Genomic DNA, 21,488 nt, shown 5'->3' with positions numbered 1-21,488 from the left:
AGGGACAAGAAAGATGTGTGCCTAATGAGTACAGTGCATAACACTTCCACTGTTGTGGTACGCATCAAAAGTGGGAAAGAAGTCATGAAGCCACAAGTAGTGATAGACTAAACATCGCCATGGGAGGTGTCGACAGAGCCAACGAAGCAAAGGGATTCTACCCAGCTATGAGGAAGTAGCAAAAAAAAATTCTATAAGATCTTCAGACATCTTATTGAGCAGTGCTTGTGGAATGCATACATTCTGTTCAAAGAGTCCCAAAAAAACCATCAATGGCTGTGAACAGATCTCGTCGTGCTGTTGGCATTGTCAACCCGGAATGCCTGACTGGTCGTCACTTCATGGACTACACCCCACCAACTGAGAAAAAGTCAGCACCTACAAAGATGTGTGTGGTTTGTTGTTCGAAGAGAGATGACAGTGGAAGGAAAATAAGACAGTACTAGAAAAAGAGGGTGGCGCTCACTGGTGTCTATAAGTAACTTTACTCTATGGAAGGAAGACTGTAGAATGTCTCTTTAAATAGAATTACCATTTATTGAAAACATAAGTGAATAAGCAGTTAAAATGTTACCACAACAGTCCCAACAATCCTGAACCTCCTTGGGTTGCTGTGAGATATCAAGGAGAATATGAATCAGCAGATAATGCTTGGTGTGACCTGGGAATATGCTGGCGTCCCTCTTGATAAATAATTGATGGGGAATAAGATACCTCGAGTGGCGCTAGAGCGCCGTTGCCAGACTCAGAGGGGGACACTGTGCGCGGCCGCCGCACAGTCCCACAGTTGGTGACAGTCTGCCTGCATATGAATTCCCGAGTCCTCCGCTGCTTTCGCAATAGCCGGAAGTGACGTGGGGATCGCGTCACCGGAAGTGACGATGGTCTGTGGTCAGGAAGACGGGACTGATCACGGGTATAAACAAACTTGCTTTCTGGCAACCAGAGAGCCTTTAAAGCCAAACTGATGGGCGGGCTAATAAGAATTCACCAATGGCAAACACCCAAAAACGTGAGGGGGAAAAAAAGAAAAAACAAAACAAAAAAACGAAAAATATATGGCGTAATCCCACAACAACCCTAAGGATAACATACATATGTAACATTACCCAGAAAAATACAAAATATCAATACATAATACTAAAGAGTATATATATTACTAAATCATGAATGATAACAAACTAAAGCTTATTTTTAGAGTACCGGCACATGCTAAAACAATAATGTTATAAAACTTCATAGTAATAAAAAAAATATATATATATATATATATATATATATATATATATATATATTATGAAATAAAATATTCTGGATGAAGGTTAACTGATAATGTATCATCATACATTAAGACTAAAATATATTAAAAATATATATATTAAATGTATAAAAATATCTATTAAAAATTATCTATAGAATAAAATAAAATTACTTCATCATGTTGGACCTATATATATATACCTACATAATAAATATAGGAGTTACACTAAAATGCAATTAACCATATATAAACCACATAAATAAGCAATATATAAAAATTCTCAAAAATTATATATAAAAAGCTAAAATTAAGGGGCCCAAGTATCACACCACACTGTTGATCTCTAGCTCCTCGTTCAACCCATTTGGAGCCAAGAAATTGAATTTGTATATCCAAAAAACCTCCCTTTTGCATAAAAGGGAGTAACGCTCGTTGTCCGTTAATGTGCCCTTTGGAATACTTTCAATAGCCATGACCTCCAAATGTTTAAAATCTTTGTCATGTTTTATAGAAAAATGTCGGGGGACACTGTGTTTGTCGCATCCCTTTTGGATGAACCTACGGTGTTCACCCACACGTTTGCGTAAGGTGCGCATGGTCCGTCCTATATAAAGCAACCCACAGGGACACCGTAACACATAAATCACGTACTCCGTAGAGCACGTGATGAAGTGTTTGATGTTAAACGTGTCACCTTTGTTGCTAATGGAGGAACACCCGTGGACAACGGACTGACACGTCAAACATCCCCTCTTCTTACATTGGAAAATTCCTGTTCTGTTGTCGAAGTAAGATCTAATGTCATGGAGGGCCCGTGATTGGGTTTTCAACTTACTGGGGGCCAACACATTTTTAATGGTTCGTGCCCGCTTAAAGGTGACCTGTGGGGTGGATGGTAAAATAGGAGCCAATCTACTATCGAGACGAAGGATGCCGAAATGTTTTTTGATGATGTTGGAAATAGCCCTGTACTGATCATTAAAGCCCTTGATGAACCTCACAGTATTCTTGTTGTCATGCTGAATACATTTGCGGGATTGTACAGGTTCCAAATGAGCCTGAAAGGCACTTTGGACTAATGATGAAGGATAACCTTTGTCAGAAAAACACTTACTCATCCTAGCCCCCTGATTACAGTAGTCTATGGGATCGGAGCAATTCCTCCGGAGCCTATGGAATTGGCCCCCGGGGATATTGCGCTTCCAGGCTGGATGGTGACAGCTTGTATAGTGGAGGTAAGAATTACCACTCGTAGATTTAATATGGTTACTACTAGTAATAAGGGGGCCATCATGAGAGAGCACCAGATCCAAAAAAAACAATTCCCTCCGGTCGATCACCGAAGTGAATGAAAGGCCCATGGAGTTGGCATTGCAGTGGGCCACGAAGGAATTGAAAATCTCAATGCCCCCATTCCAGATAAGGATAATATCGTCAATATATCGTCCATAATAGACGATATGACGAGAGTAAGGGTTATTACTCCAAATGGAAAATTCTTCCCATGGACCCATTGTAAGGTTGGCGTAAACCGGGGCAAAATTGGCGCCCATGGCGGTGCCTTTAATCTGTAAATAAAACTGTTCAAGATAAGAAAAATAATTGTGCCTCAAACAAAAATCAGTACAATCAGTGATAAAAATAGATTGTGTAGAATTAAACGAATCTGATTGAACCAAAAAATGTTGTATGGCTCGAAGACCTATATCATGTGGTATTGAAGTGTACAAAGATGTGACGTCAAGGGAGGCCCACATGTAATCATCCTCCCAAGTATAGGATCGTAGGGCGTCAAGAACTTGGGATGAGTTCCTGATGTATGATGGTAGTTGGCAGACTAATGGTTGGAGGAAGGAGTCAATATATTTAGAAACTCCGCTAGTAAAACTATTCGTGCTAGCCACTATTGGCCTCCCTGGTGGCGATTCTAGTGACTTGTGCACTTTCGGCAAGTGATAGAAATATGGGGTACTACATTCCCCCGGGAGTAGGAACCTCCTTTCTTTGCCATTGACAATCCCTTGGCGCCAAGCTTGTTCTACTAATAATTTCAGTTCTTGTTGAAAACCAGGTAATGGGTCGCCCGCTAGTTTGACATAGGTATCTGTGTCAGCCAGCAGGCGACAAACCTCCTGCAGGTAGTCGGTTCTGTTCTGAATCACCAAACTACCCCCTTTGTCTGCTTGCTTGACAATAATATGTTTATTGTCAGTAAGATTTTTAAGGGCTTGTTTTTCGATCTTACTTTCCTCTGACAAAGGTTATCCTTCATCATTAGTCCAAAGTGCCTTTCAGGCTCATTTGGAACTTGTACAATCCCGCAAATGTATTCAGCATGACAACAAGAATACTGTGAGGTTCATCACGGGCTTTAATGATCAGTACAGGGCTATTTCCAACATCATCAAAAAACATTTCGGCATCCTTCATCTCGATAGTAGATTGGCTCCTATTTTACCATCCATCCCACAGGTCACCTTTAAGTGGGCACGAACCATTAAAAATGTGTTGGCCCCCAGTAAGTTGAAAACCCAATCACGGGCCCTCCATGACATTAGATCTTACTTCGACAACAGAACAGGAATTTTCCAATGTAAAAAGAGGGGGTGTTTGACGTGTCAGTCTGTTGTCCACGGGTGTGCCTCCATTAGCAACAAAGGTGACACGTTTAACATCAAACACTTCATCACGTGCTCTACGGAGTACGCGATTTATGTGTTACGGTGTCCCTGTGGGTTGCTTTATATAGGACGGACCATGCGCACCTTACGCAAACGTGTGGATGAACACCGTAGGTTCCTCCAAAAGGGATGCGACAAACACAGTGTCCCCCGACATTTTTCTATAAAACATGACAAAGATTTTAAACATTTGGAGGTCATGGCTAATGAAAGTATTCCAAAGGGCACATTAACGGACAACGAGCGTTACTCCCTTTTATGCAAAAGGGAGGTTTTTTGGATATACAAATTCAATTCCTTGGCTCCAAATGGGTTGAACGAGGAGCTAGAGATCAACAGTGTGGTGTGATACTTGGGCCCCTTAATTTTAGCTTTTTATATATAATTTTTGAGAATTTTTATATATTGCTTATTTATGTGGTTTATATATGGTTAATTGCATTTTAGTGTAACGGCTATATTTATTATGTAGGTATATATATATATATAGGTCCAACATGATGAAGTAATTTTATTTTATTTTATAGATAATTTTTAATAGATATTTTTATACATTTAATATATATATTTTTAATATATTATAGTCTTAATGTATGATGGTACATTATCAGTTAACCTTCATCCAGAATATTTTATTTCATAACATATATATATATATATATATATATATATATATATATATATATATATTTTTTTTTTTTTTATTACTATGAAGTTTTATAACATTATTGTTTTAGCATGTGACGGTACTCTAAAAATAAGCTTTAGTTTGTTATCATTCATGATTTAGTAATATATATACTCTTTAGTATTGTGTATTGATATTTTGTATTTTTCTGGGTAATGTTACATATGTATGTTATCCTTAGGGTTGTTGTGGGATTACGCCATATATTTTTCGTTTTTTTGTTTTGTTTTATCTTTTTTTTCCCCCTCACGTTTTTGGGTGTTTGCCATTGGTGAATTCTTATTAGCCCGCCCATCAGTTTGGCTTTAAAGGCTCTCTGGTTGCCGATTGCCGCAACTTGACAAAGCGCATGAGCGCGAAACATGTAGTTGCGGCAACCAGAAAGCAAGTTTGTTTATGCCCGTGATCAGTCCCGTCTTCCTGACCACAGACCATCGTCACTTCCGGTGACGCGATCCCCACGTCACTTCCGGGTATTGCGGAAGCAGCGGAGGACTCGGGAATTCGTATGCAGGCAGACTGTCACCAACTGTGGGACTGTGCGGCGGCTGCACACAGTGTCCCCCTCTGAGTCTGGCAACGGCGCTCTAGCGCCACTCGAGGTATCTTATTCCCCATCAATTATTTATCAAGAGGGACGCCAGCATATTCCCAGGTCACACCGAGCATTATCTGCTGATTCATATTCTCCTTGATATCTCACAGCAACCCAAGGAGGTTCAGGATTGTTGGGACTGTTGTGGTAACATTTTAACTGCTTATTCACTTATGTTTTCAATAAATGGTAATTCTATTTAAAGAGACATTCTACAGTCTTCCATCTGTAGAGTAAAGTTACTTATAGACACCAGTGAGCACCACCCTCTTTTTCTAGTACTGCCTATTCATGCTTTCATCCCATGTTTAGGGTTTGGCAGCCTCGGTAAGTCACAATCCATTGGTCATTCACATATTACCGCAACGGTCGGTTTTAGTATCACCTAGGGACATTTCTTTGAGATCAGCGCCTGGACTATTTTTTTGTATTCGAAGGAAAATAAGAAAATTCTGACTCCAACTGTTGTAATAAGGACTTTTCTCTTGCTGAGACCTCCATTCCTGGCCTGTATAAGCAAATACAACCACCACGGACAGTCTTTATCAGATAGCTGAAACACCTTTTTCATATCAGCATAGATCTTGAAGCAGCAGGTATAGCAGACAACAAGATGTGGCAGATAAATTAAAAAATTATTTTTGCAGGTCAAAACATGGTAATGTGTTCCCAGGATGCAAGCAAATTGCATAGGCCTAGAGGCAAGCGCCCATCTTCATCCCCACAAGCACAATGTGAAGGAACAGAAAATACATCACAAATATTCGAGGGGCAGAAAAAATAAGACAGAACAAGATGGTGCTATAACTAAAATAACTACAAGATGGCATATAATAACCAACTATACAGACATCAATAACAATGGCTTAGGAAATTAACTACATAAAAGTCACAACATGTGTGTAACACCCTCCTAGGTAGGTACTAGAGAGAAAGTATAGTTTTGGACCCTTTTCTGCTTAACAGAAGGATTGTCACGTAAATCTATATTGTTCTCTGTCTATCAGAGAGCATGATCTGCTAGTGAGGTCTGCTCAATGTGCTCAGGTGCAACTCAGTTTGTCTGAAGTGTTTCACACTGGTCCAATAGGGAGGCATATTGGACAGTGGGAGGAAACCTGAAAAATGAGTGCACAGGCATTTAGTACAGCCCTGGTCATTGGCAGAGGAAAGTGCCTCAGTGCATGCTGGGATACTATATAAATGTCAGGGGCACATGTGCCTTGAGCTGGAGAGCAGAGTCCGGGAGGGAGGGGGCGGCTGCCTCCCCTCCTTAGAAGTTGTCATGCGGCCTCAGGTGGTCGACCTGAGGGTCTAAAGAGCTAGAGAGGAACTAAACCTGGGGGTCCTGTAAAGCTGACTGGAAGGGAGACATTGGAAGTATCTGATTCTGAAGTACAGTAATTACAGATCTGTGTCAAGGAGCCTGACCTGAGGGGGGCCATCCCTGCAGCTAGAAGAGTCAGTGGATGGGTGTCAGTAAAGGGGATGCTAGAGAGTATCCTGAAGAAAATGTAGTTCACCAAGTCTATTTTTGGAGAAAGAAAAAGGAGAGTTGTCCTCATCAACTGTATATAGTATCCCACTATTCACTTCTCCCATAATATTGTATAGATTTAATAATGCTTACTTCAATATCTGTTACAAAAGAAACAAAAAAAATTAATTCCTTCAGCCTATGCATGCTAATTTAATGTTCTATTTTTTTTTTTTTTTATTTCAAGGGGACCTGCATGGCCGTCTGGATGATTTATTTTTGATATTTTACAAGGTGTGTGGTAAGACTAAGCATTTTTATGGTACTGTTCTAAAATGTGCTTTATCGCTGATGTCGCACATAGACACACAATGTTCCAACCCATTCCTGATTATAAATTACTTTCTTCAGCTCTCGATCCACTTCAGTTCTCGTACCTGTATACCTCTTATCCAGCTATTTGAAAAAATCATAACCACTACAGGAATTGTTAATTTTTTTCAACATAATTAAGCAATCAAACATAACATTATTATTCAAGCAGTGTCTACAGATAAAGGTGATTTACCTGAATAAAAATAGGAAGAATATTTGCCTTTTCAATAATTTATTTAACAAATATAATAGAAAGAAAAGGAAATGAAAGAAATAAAGATATAAGAAAATAACAGTAAGACTTTGCATTCTTATGCACCTGGAAAAGATTTAGCTGATTTAAACTAATAGTTCATTTGGGCTTTAGGGCCAGTTTACACTGGTCCGACATGCGCTCTGACTTGGAGAGCACAAGTCGCATGACATGTCAAAATCAATGGTTACCTATGAGAACTGTCTAAACTGGTCCAACTTGTGTAGGCCCAATTTTAAAAAAGGTTACTGCACTACTTTGGTCTGACTTGGGTGCGATTTCAGATCATTGATTTAAATAGAAGCCGCATTCAAGTCGGATCATCATCTTAACTGATCCAACTTTTAGCATGCGACCTGTGCTCTGAAATAAAGTATATGCAATGTCAGTAGTTAAGAAACCCTTTGGAAAAAAAACGGCCCTTGATCTTGCGGGGGAACCCAATGCCAAAAAAAAAAGTAAAAACGTCATGGGGTCACCCCCACAATCAATACCAGACCCTTATCCGAGCATGCAGCCCGCGGGTCAGAAAAGGGGGGAGCAAGCGCCCCCCCACCCGAACCATTCCAGGCCATATGCCCTTAACATTGGGGGGTGAGCACTTTGGAGCAGGACGGTTCTGCTCCCCCACCCCAAAGCACCTTGTCCCCATGTTGATGGGGACAAGGGCCTCTTCCTGACAACCCTGGCCGGTGGTTGTGGGGGTCTGTGGGCAGGGAGCTAATCGGAATCTGGAAGCCCCCATTAGGAAGGGAGCCCCCGTATCCCAGGCCCCCCATGTGAATAAGTATGGGGTAAATTGTACCCCTACCCATTCACCAAAAAAAAGCAGTGCAGTGTTACAAAAACAACAGACGGTTTTTGTCAAGTCCTTTATTAAAAGAGCTGACAATATTTAGGGTGATGTCACCAAATGCCCATGTTCCATAGCTATATAAGAACTGTCAGACACCAGAGCTGCCAGAACGTCGAGAGCCAGCGTCAGAGAAGCATTTTTTTTATTCTCTGTGGGTCGGAGGCGAAGAAAGAACACATCAGGGGAGGAAGTGGAGAAAAAAGACATCGGTGGAGGAAGCAGCGAAAGAACACATTGTGATTGATGGAGCTTTAATAAAGGATTGGTCAAAAAACGTCTTTTGTACCACTTAACTGTTTTTGTTTTTTTTTTGGTTAATAGGTAGGGGTACTTAAAGGGGGCTTCCAGATTTTAATAAGCCCCCTGCCCACAGACCCCCACAACCACCGGCCAGGGTTGTCAAGAAGAGGCCCTTGTCCCCATCAACATTTCGGACAAGGTGCTTTGGGGCGGGGGGCTCTTGCTCGTCCTCACCCTTTCCTGACCTTCAGGGTCTGGTATGGATTTTGAGGGGGAACCCACGCCTTTTCCTTTTTTTTTTCGCCAATGGGGTTTACCCTCAAAATCTATACCAGACTGAAGGGTATGGTATGGTCTTGGGGGGGGGGGAATGCAGTATTTTTTTTGGCATAGGGTTCTCCCTCCTGATTCATACCAGACCCTAAGGGCCTGGTATGGATTGGGGGGGGGGGGGGAGCCACACACCGTTGTTTTTTTTATAAATTTGGCGTGCGGTTTTATCCATACCAGAACCAAAAGACTTGTTTTGATTGGGCAAAGGATAAGTCTCAATCATTTCAAAGTCGGATCCCATTCATTGAAGTCACATGGAAATCGGACCTGAAGTCGCAGGGTAAAGTCGGATCGAAAGTCGAACAACATCTGTGCCTTAAAGTAGAAATAAATTTAAAACAAAAGGCTGACAGGTCTCTTCTGTCATAAAACTTTCTCTACATGTCAGTGTTTATGAACAGTGAGCCGCACGTGTGCAGCTCTACGTACATTTTACGGCACTGCTCTGTGCCTTGTTGATGTTACATCCATGCCCATGTGTGAGAGTGATGTCATGGTGGCCTGGACAACCAAGTGGCTATGACTGACAGGAACACTGACAGCACATCGCTGAAGGGGATCACTTGGTAAATGCCATAAAGTGATAATATTCTGTGCATACCAGCATATTAATACTAAAAGCTCCTGGGACCCAACTTCAAAAATTGGCAAAGGTTTTATTCTGCTTTAAAGCTGAACTAAACCCACTGATTTAACTGTTTCCCAAACAAAAAGTTGAGTAAAAAATGTTCAATAGATTGTAAAAAAAAATAAAAAATACCTAAAGTAGAACAAAACCCTCCACCCTTTTGCAGCAAAAGGAGTCACTATTTTAGACTCTATTTAGATCTGAAGTTGCCATAGTGCAGCACACATGGCTAGTTAACACATCAGCCTTTTGAGGGCCTCCTAAAAGTTCAACTGAGAGCTGACAAAAGCACACTAGTAATTGTGAAGCTATCACCAGAGGCATGCCTTGAATTTACTGAAGCATACACTGTCATGCCTCCCAACTTTATGAAATGGGAATGAGGGACACCTATTAGCAAAAGTATGTAGGTATAGGACACACCCCCTGCCACACCCTCCTTACAGGAGAATTGTACAAAAAAAATGATTGGTTAAAGTCCTTTTTTTACCACTACTATACTCTTTATATTGGCTTTTGAAATTTACAAATGCAACAATTTAGAAACTGGATAAAAAGTTTATCACTGGGGAAACACTTTTTGATAGATAAAAAGTTAATTTTTTTTTTTTTTACAACTATACAGATCAGACCAAAATGAGGAGGAAAGAGAGACTGAGGGACTTAGTTCCGAATCAGGGACAGTCCCTCTAAATTGGGGACAGTTGGGAGGTATGCACTGTGCATACACAATTAGGCAGAATGAAACAAAATCGATGTATGAGGTTTAGTAGGTGTTCTGTAGTCCAGGCAGCAAGGCTGACAACACTAGCTGAGATTTCAAAAGTAGACAAAATGGGTCCAGCAGTGATCACCGCAGGTAATCGCTGGATGTGTAAAAGCTGCGAATGGGTGCAGCTGCTGGCAAACTATCATTATAGTGAATAGGGACTGCAGCTGCACCTGCCCGCTGAGAGCCTTAGGAGGAACTGCTACTACAATTTACACCAGCCCTAATCGCCAGTGGGAATATATCAATTGAGATCTACTCCCCTAGATCTGGCCATACAGCATTTACTTACCTGACGCCAATGCTATTACAAACATGGAAGTCCTATCATCCCTCCAGGTGTGCATTTGCCTGGCTTGTCAATGTAGGTATGTATTTAGGGAATTGAGGGGGTGATATAACCAATCGGACATTGTTTTATTCTATAGCAGGTAATGCATTAAGGTTACATAGTTACATAGTTAGTGAGGTTGAAAAAAGACATCAGTACATCCAGTTCAACCTATGATGTGAGTGTGTGTTTGCTTTTAACTGTACATTGTATACCCCTGTATGTTGTGGTCTCTAAGGTGCCCATCTAATAGTTTTTTGAAACTATCAATGCTCCCTGCTGATACGACTGCTTGTGGAAGAGAATTCCACATCCTTACCGCTCTTACAGTGAAGAACCCCTTACGCATTTTAAGGTTAAACCGCCTTTCCTCTAGTTTTAGTGAGTGGCCACGTGTCTTATTGTATCTCCTTTCTCTGAATAGTTTGTTCCTTATGCTAGGGTCGCCAGTACAGTATTTGTACATTGATATCATATCCCCCCTCAATCGTCTCTTCTCCAGAGAGAATAGGTTCAGTGCTTGTAGTCTTTCCTCATAGCTGATGTCCTCCATTCCCCTAATTATTTTTGTTGCCCTTCTCTGGACTCTTTCCAATTCCAGCACATCCTTCCTGAGGACCGGTGCCCAGAACTGGACAGCATACTCCAGATGTGGCCGGACCAGAGTCTTGTAGAGCGGGAGAATAATCTCTTTATTTCTGGAGTGAATCCCCTTTTTTATACATCCCAGTATTCTGTTGGCTTTGCTTGCAGCGGCTTGGCATTGCATGCCACTGCCAAGCCTGTTGTCTACCAGTACCCCCAGGTCCTTTTCCATCCTAGACTCACCCAGAGGTTCCCCCCCCCCCCCCCCAGTGAGTAGCTTGCTTTCTGGTTTCTGGCCCCCAAGTGCATTACTTTACATTTTTCAACATTAAACCTCATCTGCCATGTAGTTGCCCACCCCGTTATTTTGTTCAGGTCCGCTTGTAAGGTTTCCACATCCTGCATAGAAGATATTGGCAAGCTTAGTTTAGTATCATCCGCAAATACTGAGATTGTACTAGATATCCCCTCCTCTAGATCATTTATGAATAAATTAAACAGGATTGGTCCCAGGACAGAACCCTGGGAGACCCCACTTTCCACATCCGCCCAATCCGAGTACTCCCCATTAATCATCACCCTCTGGACTTTCCCCTGAAGCCAGTTCTCTATTCAGGTACTCACCTTATGGTCCATACCTACGTACCTTATTTTGTACAGTAAGAGTTTGTGGGGAACGGTGTCAAAAGCCTTTGCAAAGTCCAGATACACCACATCCACAGGCTTTCCTTTATCTAGGTGGCAGCTCACTTCATCGTAGAAGGTTAATAGATTGGTTTGGCAAGAACGATTTTTCATGAATCCATGCTGATTACTACTAATAATACAGTTTTCATTACTAAAGTCTTGTATGTGGTCCCTTAACATCCCCTCGAAAATCTTGCATACTACAGATGTTAGGCTGACCGGCCTATAGTTACCCGGGATACATCTCGGCCCCTTTTTAAATATTGGTACCACGTTGGCTTTTTTCCAATCAGCTGGCACCATACCCGTCTGTAAACTATCCTTAAAGATCAAGAATAATGGTCTGGCAATCACCTGGCTGAGCTCTTCAAGAATCCTTGGGTGCAAGCCATCCGGTCCCAGTGATTTATTTATGTTAAGTTTCTCTAGTTTCGTTTTAAGTCTATCTTCTGTTAGCCATGGCGGTATTTCCTGAGGTGTGGCCTTACAAGCTGGGTTCGTGTAGCCCCCCGATTCTTTTGTGAAGACTGAAGAGAAGAAATTATTTAACACTTCCGCCTTTTCTCTGTCCTCAGTGGGCATATTTCCTTTGTCATCTTTTATGGGGCCAATGTGTTCTGGCCTCGCTTTCTTACTGTTTATATACTTAAAGAACTTCTTGGGGTTCTTTTTACTCTCCTCCGCTATATGTCTCTCGTGTTCTATTTTAGCCGCCCTGATTTCGTTTTTACATTTCTTATTACACTCTTTGTAATGCTTAAATGCTGCCAATGACCCCTCAGTCTTGTATTTTTTGAAGGCCTTTTCTTTAGCACTAATATGCATTTTTATGTTGGAGTTTAGCCACCCAGGGTTTAGTTTTGCTCTTTTAAATTTATTTCCCTTTGGAATGCACTGGTCAATCCCCTTGTTAAGCATGTTCTTGAAGCACTCCCATTTTTCCTCCGTGTTCTTTGTTCCCAGGGTTCTATCCCAATTTATATTTTCTAGCAGCGAGCGCAGTAAAAAAATGTCCTGCCTTTAGAACCACTTTAAGTCAGAAATGTTAGGAAACTGTACATAAAATTGCTTTGTCTTGTTACTTAAAAAAATGTTCTCTTGGTGTTCTCAGAATGGACTCCCATCAGCAGAGAAGCCTTATATATTCAATGGGGACTTTGTAGATAGAGGGAAACAGTCAATTGAGATCTTGATGATTCTTTTTGCATTCCTGCTGGTCTACCCAAAGTCTGTCCATTTAAACCGAGGAAATCATGAAGACTATATAGTCAATTTAAGGTAGGATCTACAAAACAGTAAATCAGTATCTTATGCCACAGATATATGTATTTGCAATAAAATGGTCATTTATCTTGTGTTTTTTTAGGTATGGATTTACAAAAGAAGTCATGAAAAAATATAAGGTATGCATGTGAAATGTATCACATTCAACAAAATACATTTCAAGTGTACCTTGCAGTGAAATGCAAGGTCCATATATACTGTCCAAAATGCCTCCCCCTTTGAGAATCACTGGATGTTACTAAATCCCAAATTTAACTTTAAAGAAAAATGGTGTCACACTCCTTCCAGCAAGTTCCTGGAGAATACACAGCAGCCAAAATCTTGTGAAAACGACACTCTTGCAATAGACTGGAATGTTTTCTCACCAGATTTTCTCACGAGAATGCTTTGCATTCCTCCAGGAATCTTCCAAGAAAGCCAGTGTTATCATCTGTACTGTCTGTACTGCAAGGTCACTTTATTAAAGCGTTTGTTACCTCAACATATCATATTCTTGATATGTGCCTGCTGTAGGATGTATTTGTATGAGAAAGTATTCTGTTTACTTTGTATTGCTTCCTTTGCGTTAAATTCCTTCAATTCCTGCCAGTCCCTCTGCTTTCCTATTAAATACTGACCACACTAAGCAGCAGAACACACAGTGGTCTGTTCTCTAGCTATGTTGGGAACTCAGAGTGTTCTCCTCCAATGATCAGACTTTTCCTGACATCCCCCTTTTACTGGGAAACTCAATGTGCTAAGTGTATTTAATTCTGATAATACACTTAACACTACCCTCCCCCAGATTGATAATGCTGCTGTCTCTGCTGTGCCTCATGTTCTCATTCATCCAGAGTTGTGTCTCACTAATACAGAGAGGTGCGTTACTGGCTAGATCACCAGGGGAAAATAGAGGCAAAAAAAAAAGGATGCAGCCACCACATCTAATGATTGTTAAGCTGCAATACATTTTTGGTTTAATATTGCTTTCATTTGTGTCTTTAAGGCTAAGTTCATATTGGCATTAAAAGCAGGAGTTTGAGAGGCATTAAAAACACCCCTCAAATGCCTATGCACAAAATACAATAGACAGCACATTAAAAATATATATATATAAATACCACCAAACAGCAATACAATAAATCCCCTGCGCACAAGTGATAATGATAAAGAAAAAAGTCTTATTATAGACCTGTCGCAGCTACTTGAAAAGAAAATATGTCAAAAAATTGCTCCAATCACAGTCCCAAATGGAATCATGAAAAAAGTAATAGTAGCGCAGACAGCACGCATATCATTTCATTATGACATACAAATTGGAAATTAGAAAACTGTCCTTAGATGCTCAGATATGAAGATACACAACTTCACATAAAAACATCCATATTAGTGCAAAAGGGTAAATGGTCTTGCAAAAGCCCTCTTCACCAAGTAGGGGTCACCAGTGTGTATCGGGGTCACCAAACAGATCCTCCACCGTTGTGACATAAAGGGGGGGGATGGCAACTCACCCGAAAATATGGCCCTCCTATCCTCATAGGAAAAGGCTCACAAGCATGTACACACACGTCTCCCTCCCGGGTCAGCTGCAGGTCTAGGCTCTCATCACTGGCGATCTATAAGCTGTAGTATGTATCCCTTTATCCTCACGATCACTCACCAATCCAGCAAGTATAGGGAAACAGAAAAGGATTCGCATTAGTGTGATATTGCCTCCACAACTTCACGTTGTTGATGAGTTTTCAGAATAATCTTCTTCGGGGACGTTCCCAGTTCTGTGTCTCTGTAACTCCTCCGCGCTGGTGACTCTCCATGTGTTGTTATTTTGGGCAGAAGAATATTCCAGACTGCAGTGCGATTCAAAATTGCAATCAAAATCGTGTTTGGTTCTGGGGCCGGTGTATGAAAACACTTCCCTCATAATCCACGATATATTCCATGTGTAGAAGTTCATAGGATTGCTGGACGAGGTCTTCACATAATGGAAACAGAAGATGAACCAAAGTTTACTGGCCTTGTGAAGTCTTCTTCTTTGGTTCATCTTCTGTTACCATATGTGAAGACCTCGTCCAGCAATCCTATGAACTTCTACACATGGAATATATCGTGGATTATGAGGGAAGTGTTTTCATACACCGGCCCCAGACCCAAACACGATTTTGATTGCAATTTTGAATCACACTGCAGTCTGGAATATTCTTCTGCCCAAAATAACAACACATGGAGAGTCACCAGCGCGGAGGAGTTACAGAGACACAGGACTGGGAACGTCCCCAAAGAAGATTATTCTGAAAACTCATCAACAGCGTGAAGTTGTGGAGGCAATATCACACTAGTGCGAATCCTTTTCTGTTTCCCTATACTTGCTGGATTGGTGAGTGATCAGAGGATAAAGGGATACATACTACAGCTTATAGATCGCCAGTGATGAGAGCCTAGACCTGCAGCTGACCCGGGAGGGAGACGTGTGTGTACATGCTTGTGAGCCTTTTCCTATGAGGATAGGATATCCTGGAGGATAGGGATGCCATCCCCCCCCCCTTTATGTCACAACGGTGGAGGATCTGTTGTTTGGTGACCCCGATACACACTGGTGACCCCTACTTGGTGAAGAGGGCTTTTGCAAGACCATTTACCCTTTTGCACTAATATGGACGTTTTTATGTGAAGTTGTGTATCTTCATATCTGAGCGTCTAAGGACAGTTTTCTAATTTCCAATTTGTATGTCATAATGAAATAATATGCGTGCTGTCTGCGCTACTATTACTTTTTTCATGATTCCATTTGGGACTGTGATTGGAGCAATTTTTTGACAATAGACAGCACATAGTGCTGTTCACAGTATCAAAACTTGAAGTGTAAGCGTTGCGTCGCTTCAAAATTTAAGCCTCATGTCGAGTCAGGAGGCGTTTGAAGCCTTTCAATGCCTTGCATTTAAGCCTTTGGTATGGCTTTGAAAAAGCTCTGGCAGGCAGTTATGGTGCGATTGCAGGACGTTAAAATTAGCTTATTAACTGTAAAGGATTAGGTGTTTGTGGAGCAGTTTCAACGCATCCTAACGATGATCAAAAGCTTCAGAACTGCCCAGGGCCGGGACAAGGCGTGGGCAGGAGGGGCGGCTGCCCTCGGTGCAGTGATTTATTGCAAGGAGGAGGGCACCCTTACCCTAAGGGAAGGAAGGGGGAGCAGTTTGGTATCTTTGACCTGGGCGCTGGATGACCTTGTCCTGGCACTGGAACTGCCCATAGGGAGTTTGGGGAGCATTTTTAACTCATCATTAACATTTGTAAAACGCCAGTCTAACGCCCATACTAAAGCGAGTCTAATGACCATACATACGCTATATGTTAAGCGTTAGAAATTTAGTCAAGTGTGAACAAGCCCTTAAATCTACAAGATCAGCTTTAAGCATACATTGGGCAGCATTCAATTATGCTAGTTATTTTTTTGGGGTGCATTTTAACCTGTTGGCGCCGAGTGCATACAAATATGGGACCTCTTGGCGGCCGGGCCTTGGTGCCGAGCAGCCACATAGTTGCGTGCAATAGCACCAACAGTGCTGTACCGTTCCCAACACAGTGACCGGAGGCTCATGGAAAGTTCCCAATTGCTGCTTGCGATCAGGACCTTTCCAATCATGTGACCGCGGTGTCATCCAATCACTGCGGTCATGTGGCCATAAGCCCCGTCTCAGCTCTCGGCATAGCAAACCCCTTAAAGGGCCGGCAGCAGCCAGCGCCAAGGGGTTAACATTAAGCTGGCCAGCTGACTAGTATGTGCTCAATATTGATGTAGAACCAAATTTAAAATTGACAGAATCTTTTGTTTACAGATAAAAATGTGGCATGCCAGATTTTTTACCAAATGGTAGAGGAAGAAGAACAAAAATGAATAAAAAGTACTTCTACCAATCACAGTATTGACTGGATAACTGTAATAGTTTGTTGCATTTTTTTTATTTGTAGAGTGTGTTCTGTGAAGGTAGTAGAAGCATATGTTTGAGCTGCATTACTTTTATGTAAGTACAGTATATACTTAAAATTTTCCTTTGATTTTGAAATTAAAGGTTCATGGGAAGAAAATCCTCAAAATGTTGCAAAGTGTATTTAGCTGGCTTCCTTTAGCAGCTATAATTGATCAAAAAATATTAATTACCCACGGAGGAGTGTCAGATTCTACTGACTTAGAGATGCTATCTAAAATAGAACGACATAAGGTAAGATATGTACATTTTCTATTTATCAATAACTGAAAAATTACTATTGAAATTGCACTATGACCTATGCCACAAACTACTGGATCCTATAATACTTTTTCTGTTCCCCAAATGATTTTAATATATCAGAAGATAATGCTTAAATGCAAGCTATTGGAGAATTCTTTATCCTTTTTTTTAATGCAAAGAAAGAATCTTTCAAACATTTGGAGACAATGGATAGTTAATTGCAAACTAATCTATTCCACCCAAAACTGGTAATTCTTCATTTAGCACAATTTTTTGGCGATTTGAATACCCACTGACTTTGTTATCTCTCTAGCGGAATGCAACTGGCTATATCTGTAGGGATGAGATCTCAACCCATCAGTTTCTTAGATCTACCCCCCTGACCACTATTACAAAGAGGTTTAACTCACCTTTTCCTTTACAATATGAAAAATGCAGCTCAGTGAAATTCCATTGTGTGAGGTTAGAAGAATGCAAGCATGTACAGTAGGTCTCACTGATGGACAGGGTTCATTCACACTAGCCTCCATGCTAAAATGGGATGTTTTAACATGCAGGCAGGGGCCTGTTATTTAGAGGAGGTGCCTTGTCTTCCTACAATGCAAGGAACTGTTTACTTTTTTCTTTTTTTAAACATTTCATTCACTTCTATACACTGCACGTTTGCATTTTTATAGACCACGTCGCAAACCCCAATGTAGAATTGGTTAGTGATGGGCTTAATGTTGGAGTCGAACATCGAGTGTTCATGTGTTCACCGAACACACTAACAAATGGGGCGCTCGGCAGGAAGCTCGCCCACTGAATGAGCGATCCTGCGTGATTGCAGTGCATTAGGTGCTTGTGATTGGCTAAAGTATGCACCTGACCTGTATGCTTCAGCCAATCACAGTACAATGTCCTGTCAGAGCCATAATTGGCCAAAGGAAGGGTGCCTTTAGCCAATCATGGCTCAGGGGCTAGGTCCACGCCCCACACTATATAAGGCTGCTTACACGGCAGCCGTGTGTAGTGTGTTAGCAATGGAGATTAGGCAGGGTAGTTGGTGGAATGTGCTTTGATGTTAAAAGCAGTCAATGCAGTGTAGTGTAGGCCTGATTCATCTTGTGTAACACAGTATACTGCCGTCAGTGTAGTGTAGTGCTGTGCTGATTCTTGTGTAACACAGTGTACTGCAGTCAGTGTAGTGTAGTGCTGTGCTAATTCTTGTGTAACACAGTGTACTGCAGTCAGTTTAGTGTGTAGTACTGTGCTGATTCTTGTGTAACACAGTGTAGTGCAGTCAGTGTGGTGCTGTGCTGATTCTTGTGTAACACAGTGTACTGCAGTCAGTGTAGTGTAGTGTAGTGCTGTGCTGTGCTGATTCTTGTATAACACAGTGTACTGCAGTCAGTGTAGTGTAGTGCTGATTTTTGTGTAACACAGTGTACTGCAGTCAGTGTAGTGTAGTGCTGTACTAATTCTTGTGTAACACAGTGTACTGCAGTCAGTTTAGTGTGTAGTACTGTGCTGATTCTTGTGTAACACAGTGTAGTGCAGTCAGTGTAGTGCTGTGCTGTGATTCTTGTGTAACACAGTGTACTGCAGTCAGTGTAGTGTAGTGCTGTGCTGATTCTTGTGTAACACAGTGTACTGCAGTCAGTGTAGTGTAGTGCTGTGCTGATTTTTTTGTAACAGTGTACTGCAGTCAGTGTAGTGCTGTGCTAATTCTTGTGTAACACAGTGTACTGCAGTCAGTTTAGTGTGTAGTACTGTGCTGATTCTTGTGTAACACAGTGTAGTGCAGTCAGTGTAGTGCGGTGCTGTGATTCTTGTGTAACACAGTGTAGTGGGGCCACTGAAGTGTTGGTGTAACCCCACTGATCACATTTTTTTTCCATTGATTTTTATTTTCCATTTTTTATATATTTTTTGCAGCATCAGGTTCTGTTGCTGCAATATTAGTACTCCCCCTTCTGTGTCGCAGGTGCTCTTTCTTCTGCGTCAGCAGTGATTTTTTTTTTTTTTTTGCGCAGAAGTACTAATTTTATTTAGGGCATAATTGCTGTCCCCCCCTTTTGTTTCGTAGGTGCTATTGCTTCTGCGTCAGCAGTGTTTTTTTTTTTTCCAAGGCACAGCAGGACTTAGAATATTTGGGGTATAATTGCTGTTCCCCCCCCCCTCTGCGTCACAGGTGCTATTACATCTGTGTCAGCAGGGATTTTTTTTTTTGTAGCGCAGCAGCACTAATTTTAAGGCAGAATTGCTGTCCCCCCTTTTGTGTCGTAAGTGCTATTCCTTTTGCGTCAGCAGTGGGGTTTTTTTTTTTTTTTTTTTTGAGGCACAGCAGGACTAATAATATTTAGGGCATAATTGTTGTCCTCCCTTCTGCATCGCAGGTGCTATTACTTCTGCATCAGCAGTGCTTTTTTTTGTTTTTTATTTTTTTCGTGGCACAGCAGCACAAATAATATTTAGGGCATAATTCCTGTCCCACCTTCTGCATCTGTCACTTCCTGTCTCTGTGACACCAGGAAAAGAAATGGGAGATGTGATTTTCAGTGGTAAAATAAGGCATAGGTTTCAATAACAGCATTGTTAGAATGTATTTCCCCCTCCCAAATCTACTATGAATGTTTTTGTATGTTTCACTGTTGAGGAAATGTCTGATCAGGTCTTGTCCTGAGATGAAGTCAGGAGAAATCTGGCCAACAAGGACACAGAAAGCATTGAAAACATAAGCTCTAATATAAAATGTTTAAAAAAAATAAAAATTAAAAAGGCTTTAGCTTGATTTGGGCTTAAAATGGACCAGTAACAAAATTGCATTGCTGCACCTTAATTTACACTAGATTAATATCTTAAAATAATATACCATCTCAGTGTAAGAAAAAAGTAAAATATGATCACAAAACAATCCAGAAAATAAATACATAGGTGACTTTTAAACTGCTTTTTTTTTTTTAGTTTGCATCTACTTTGCGGCCTAGAAAAAAGAAAGACAAGATAAAAAATATAGAAGAAAAGACAGAAGAAAATACTGATCAGGGGAAATGTACAAATGGAGAAAACGCACTAACAGTGGCATCGTCTTGGCAGCCCCCAAGGAGTGGTTCTTTCTCCTATAGCTCCAGTCCAAGCCTCCTACCCAATTATAAGGGGAAACGATCAGCTAGTAGCCCCACCACCATGTCAGTTGACAGAAAAGAAATCTCTAAACGAGTGAAGCAAGCTGTGGACAAAGAACTAGTAAAATGTCGAAGACAAGTGGGTTTCACTGAGACCATTTTAGAGCCAGACAGTCCAGTGTCTGTTTCTGATTCTGAATCAGAATCCGGAGAAATGCAAGAGTATGACATGGACAATGAAGAGAGAAAGCAGGTAAATGTAGCTTATTTACACCTATTTTACAATTCCTTTCAAACAGAAGATAGTTTTAGGCTTTAAATCATCAAATGAATGCGGTGGTTTAAAATAGATCATCCCTGACCATAACCCCTATAGTGCCATTTGTACCCTATTGGTACCCATAGATCAGATTTTTTTAAGGAGCTACACAAACAGGAGGTCAGCATAGTCCGAAACACATGCTATGAAGTCTGATGTGTATTATTACATAGTTGCAGTATTATTTGAAAAAGATAGCACTGCCTAGACCACAGGTGTCAAACACAAGGCCCGTGGGCCGAATGCGTCCCCCCAGGCCATTTTATGTGGCCCTCGCACCTCTCCTGCAGAACCCCCCAGGTCTCTGCTCCCACCTTGTCCTTGTAGTTGGCAGCAGATAGGACAGAACTCCTTTGCCAGATCCTGCACTCCTCTGTGCAGCTGCAGAAAGGCAAGTCTTTGCCCCCACCCCCCACCCCCTTTCTCAGCAGTCTGCAGCAGAGAGGACGGCAGAACTCCTCCTACATATCCTTAACCTCTCTGTGCAGCCACAACACCACCTTGCCTTTGCCTCCCCTGGTCTCAGCATTCAGCAGACTCTGGAAGCTGACTCCAGCCCTCCTCTGGTTCTCCTCCAGACCCTCCAGACCCTGCACTTCTTCCCAGATCCACACACATCTTCTTCCTGGCAGAAGCACAAGGTAAAGGGGGGCATTGTGATGAAAGGAAGGGTGGGTGACTCTTGACTTCTGATGGTGGGGGGGGGCTCATGACATCTTATGTAAGGGGGCGTGGGGTGCTCTGGACAACTAATCCTACAGATATAACCGGCCCTTTGAGGGCAACCATAATGCTGATGCGGCCCGCAATGAAA

The 21,488-nt window shown here is 41.5% G+C and overlaps 1 protein-coding gene across 1 annotated transcript in view; it reads left to right on the top strand.

Annotated features, from left to right (window-relative positions):
• Positions 1-21,488, top strand: part of PPEF2 (protein phosphatase with EF-hand domain 2) — an 82,881-nt gene that overhangs the window by 26,136 nt on the left and 35,257 nt on the right. Inside the window, exons 7-11 of the mRNA XM_082243947.1 lie at positions 6,950-6,996; positions 12,871-13,037; positions 13,126-13,162; positions 17,090-17,239; positions 20,195-20,608. Coding sequence (XP_082100073.1) covers positions 6,950-6,996; positions 12,871-13,037; positions 13,126-13,162; positions 17,090-17,239; positions 20,195-20,608 — 815 coding nt within the window. The remainder of the gene's footprint in view (positions 1-6,949; positions 6,997-12,870; positions 13,038-13,125; positions 13,163-17,089; positions 17,240-20,194; positions 20,609-21,488) is intronic.

The sequence above is a fragment of the Pelophylax lessonae genome, assembly GCF_965119305.1.
Source record: "Pelophylax lessonae genome assembly, chromosome: 1".
Classification (NCBI taxonomy): Eukaryota; Metazoa; Chordata; class Amphibia; order Anura; family Ranidae; genus Pelophylax; species Pelophylax lessonae.
The sequence above is the reverse complement of the archived record's forward strand: the minus strand, read 5'-3'. Positions and strand labels throughout refer to the sequence as shown.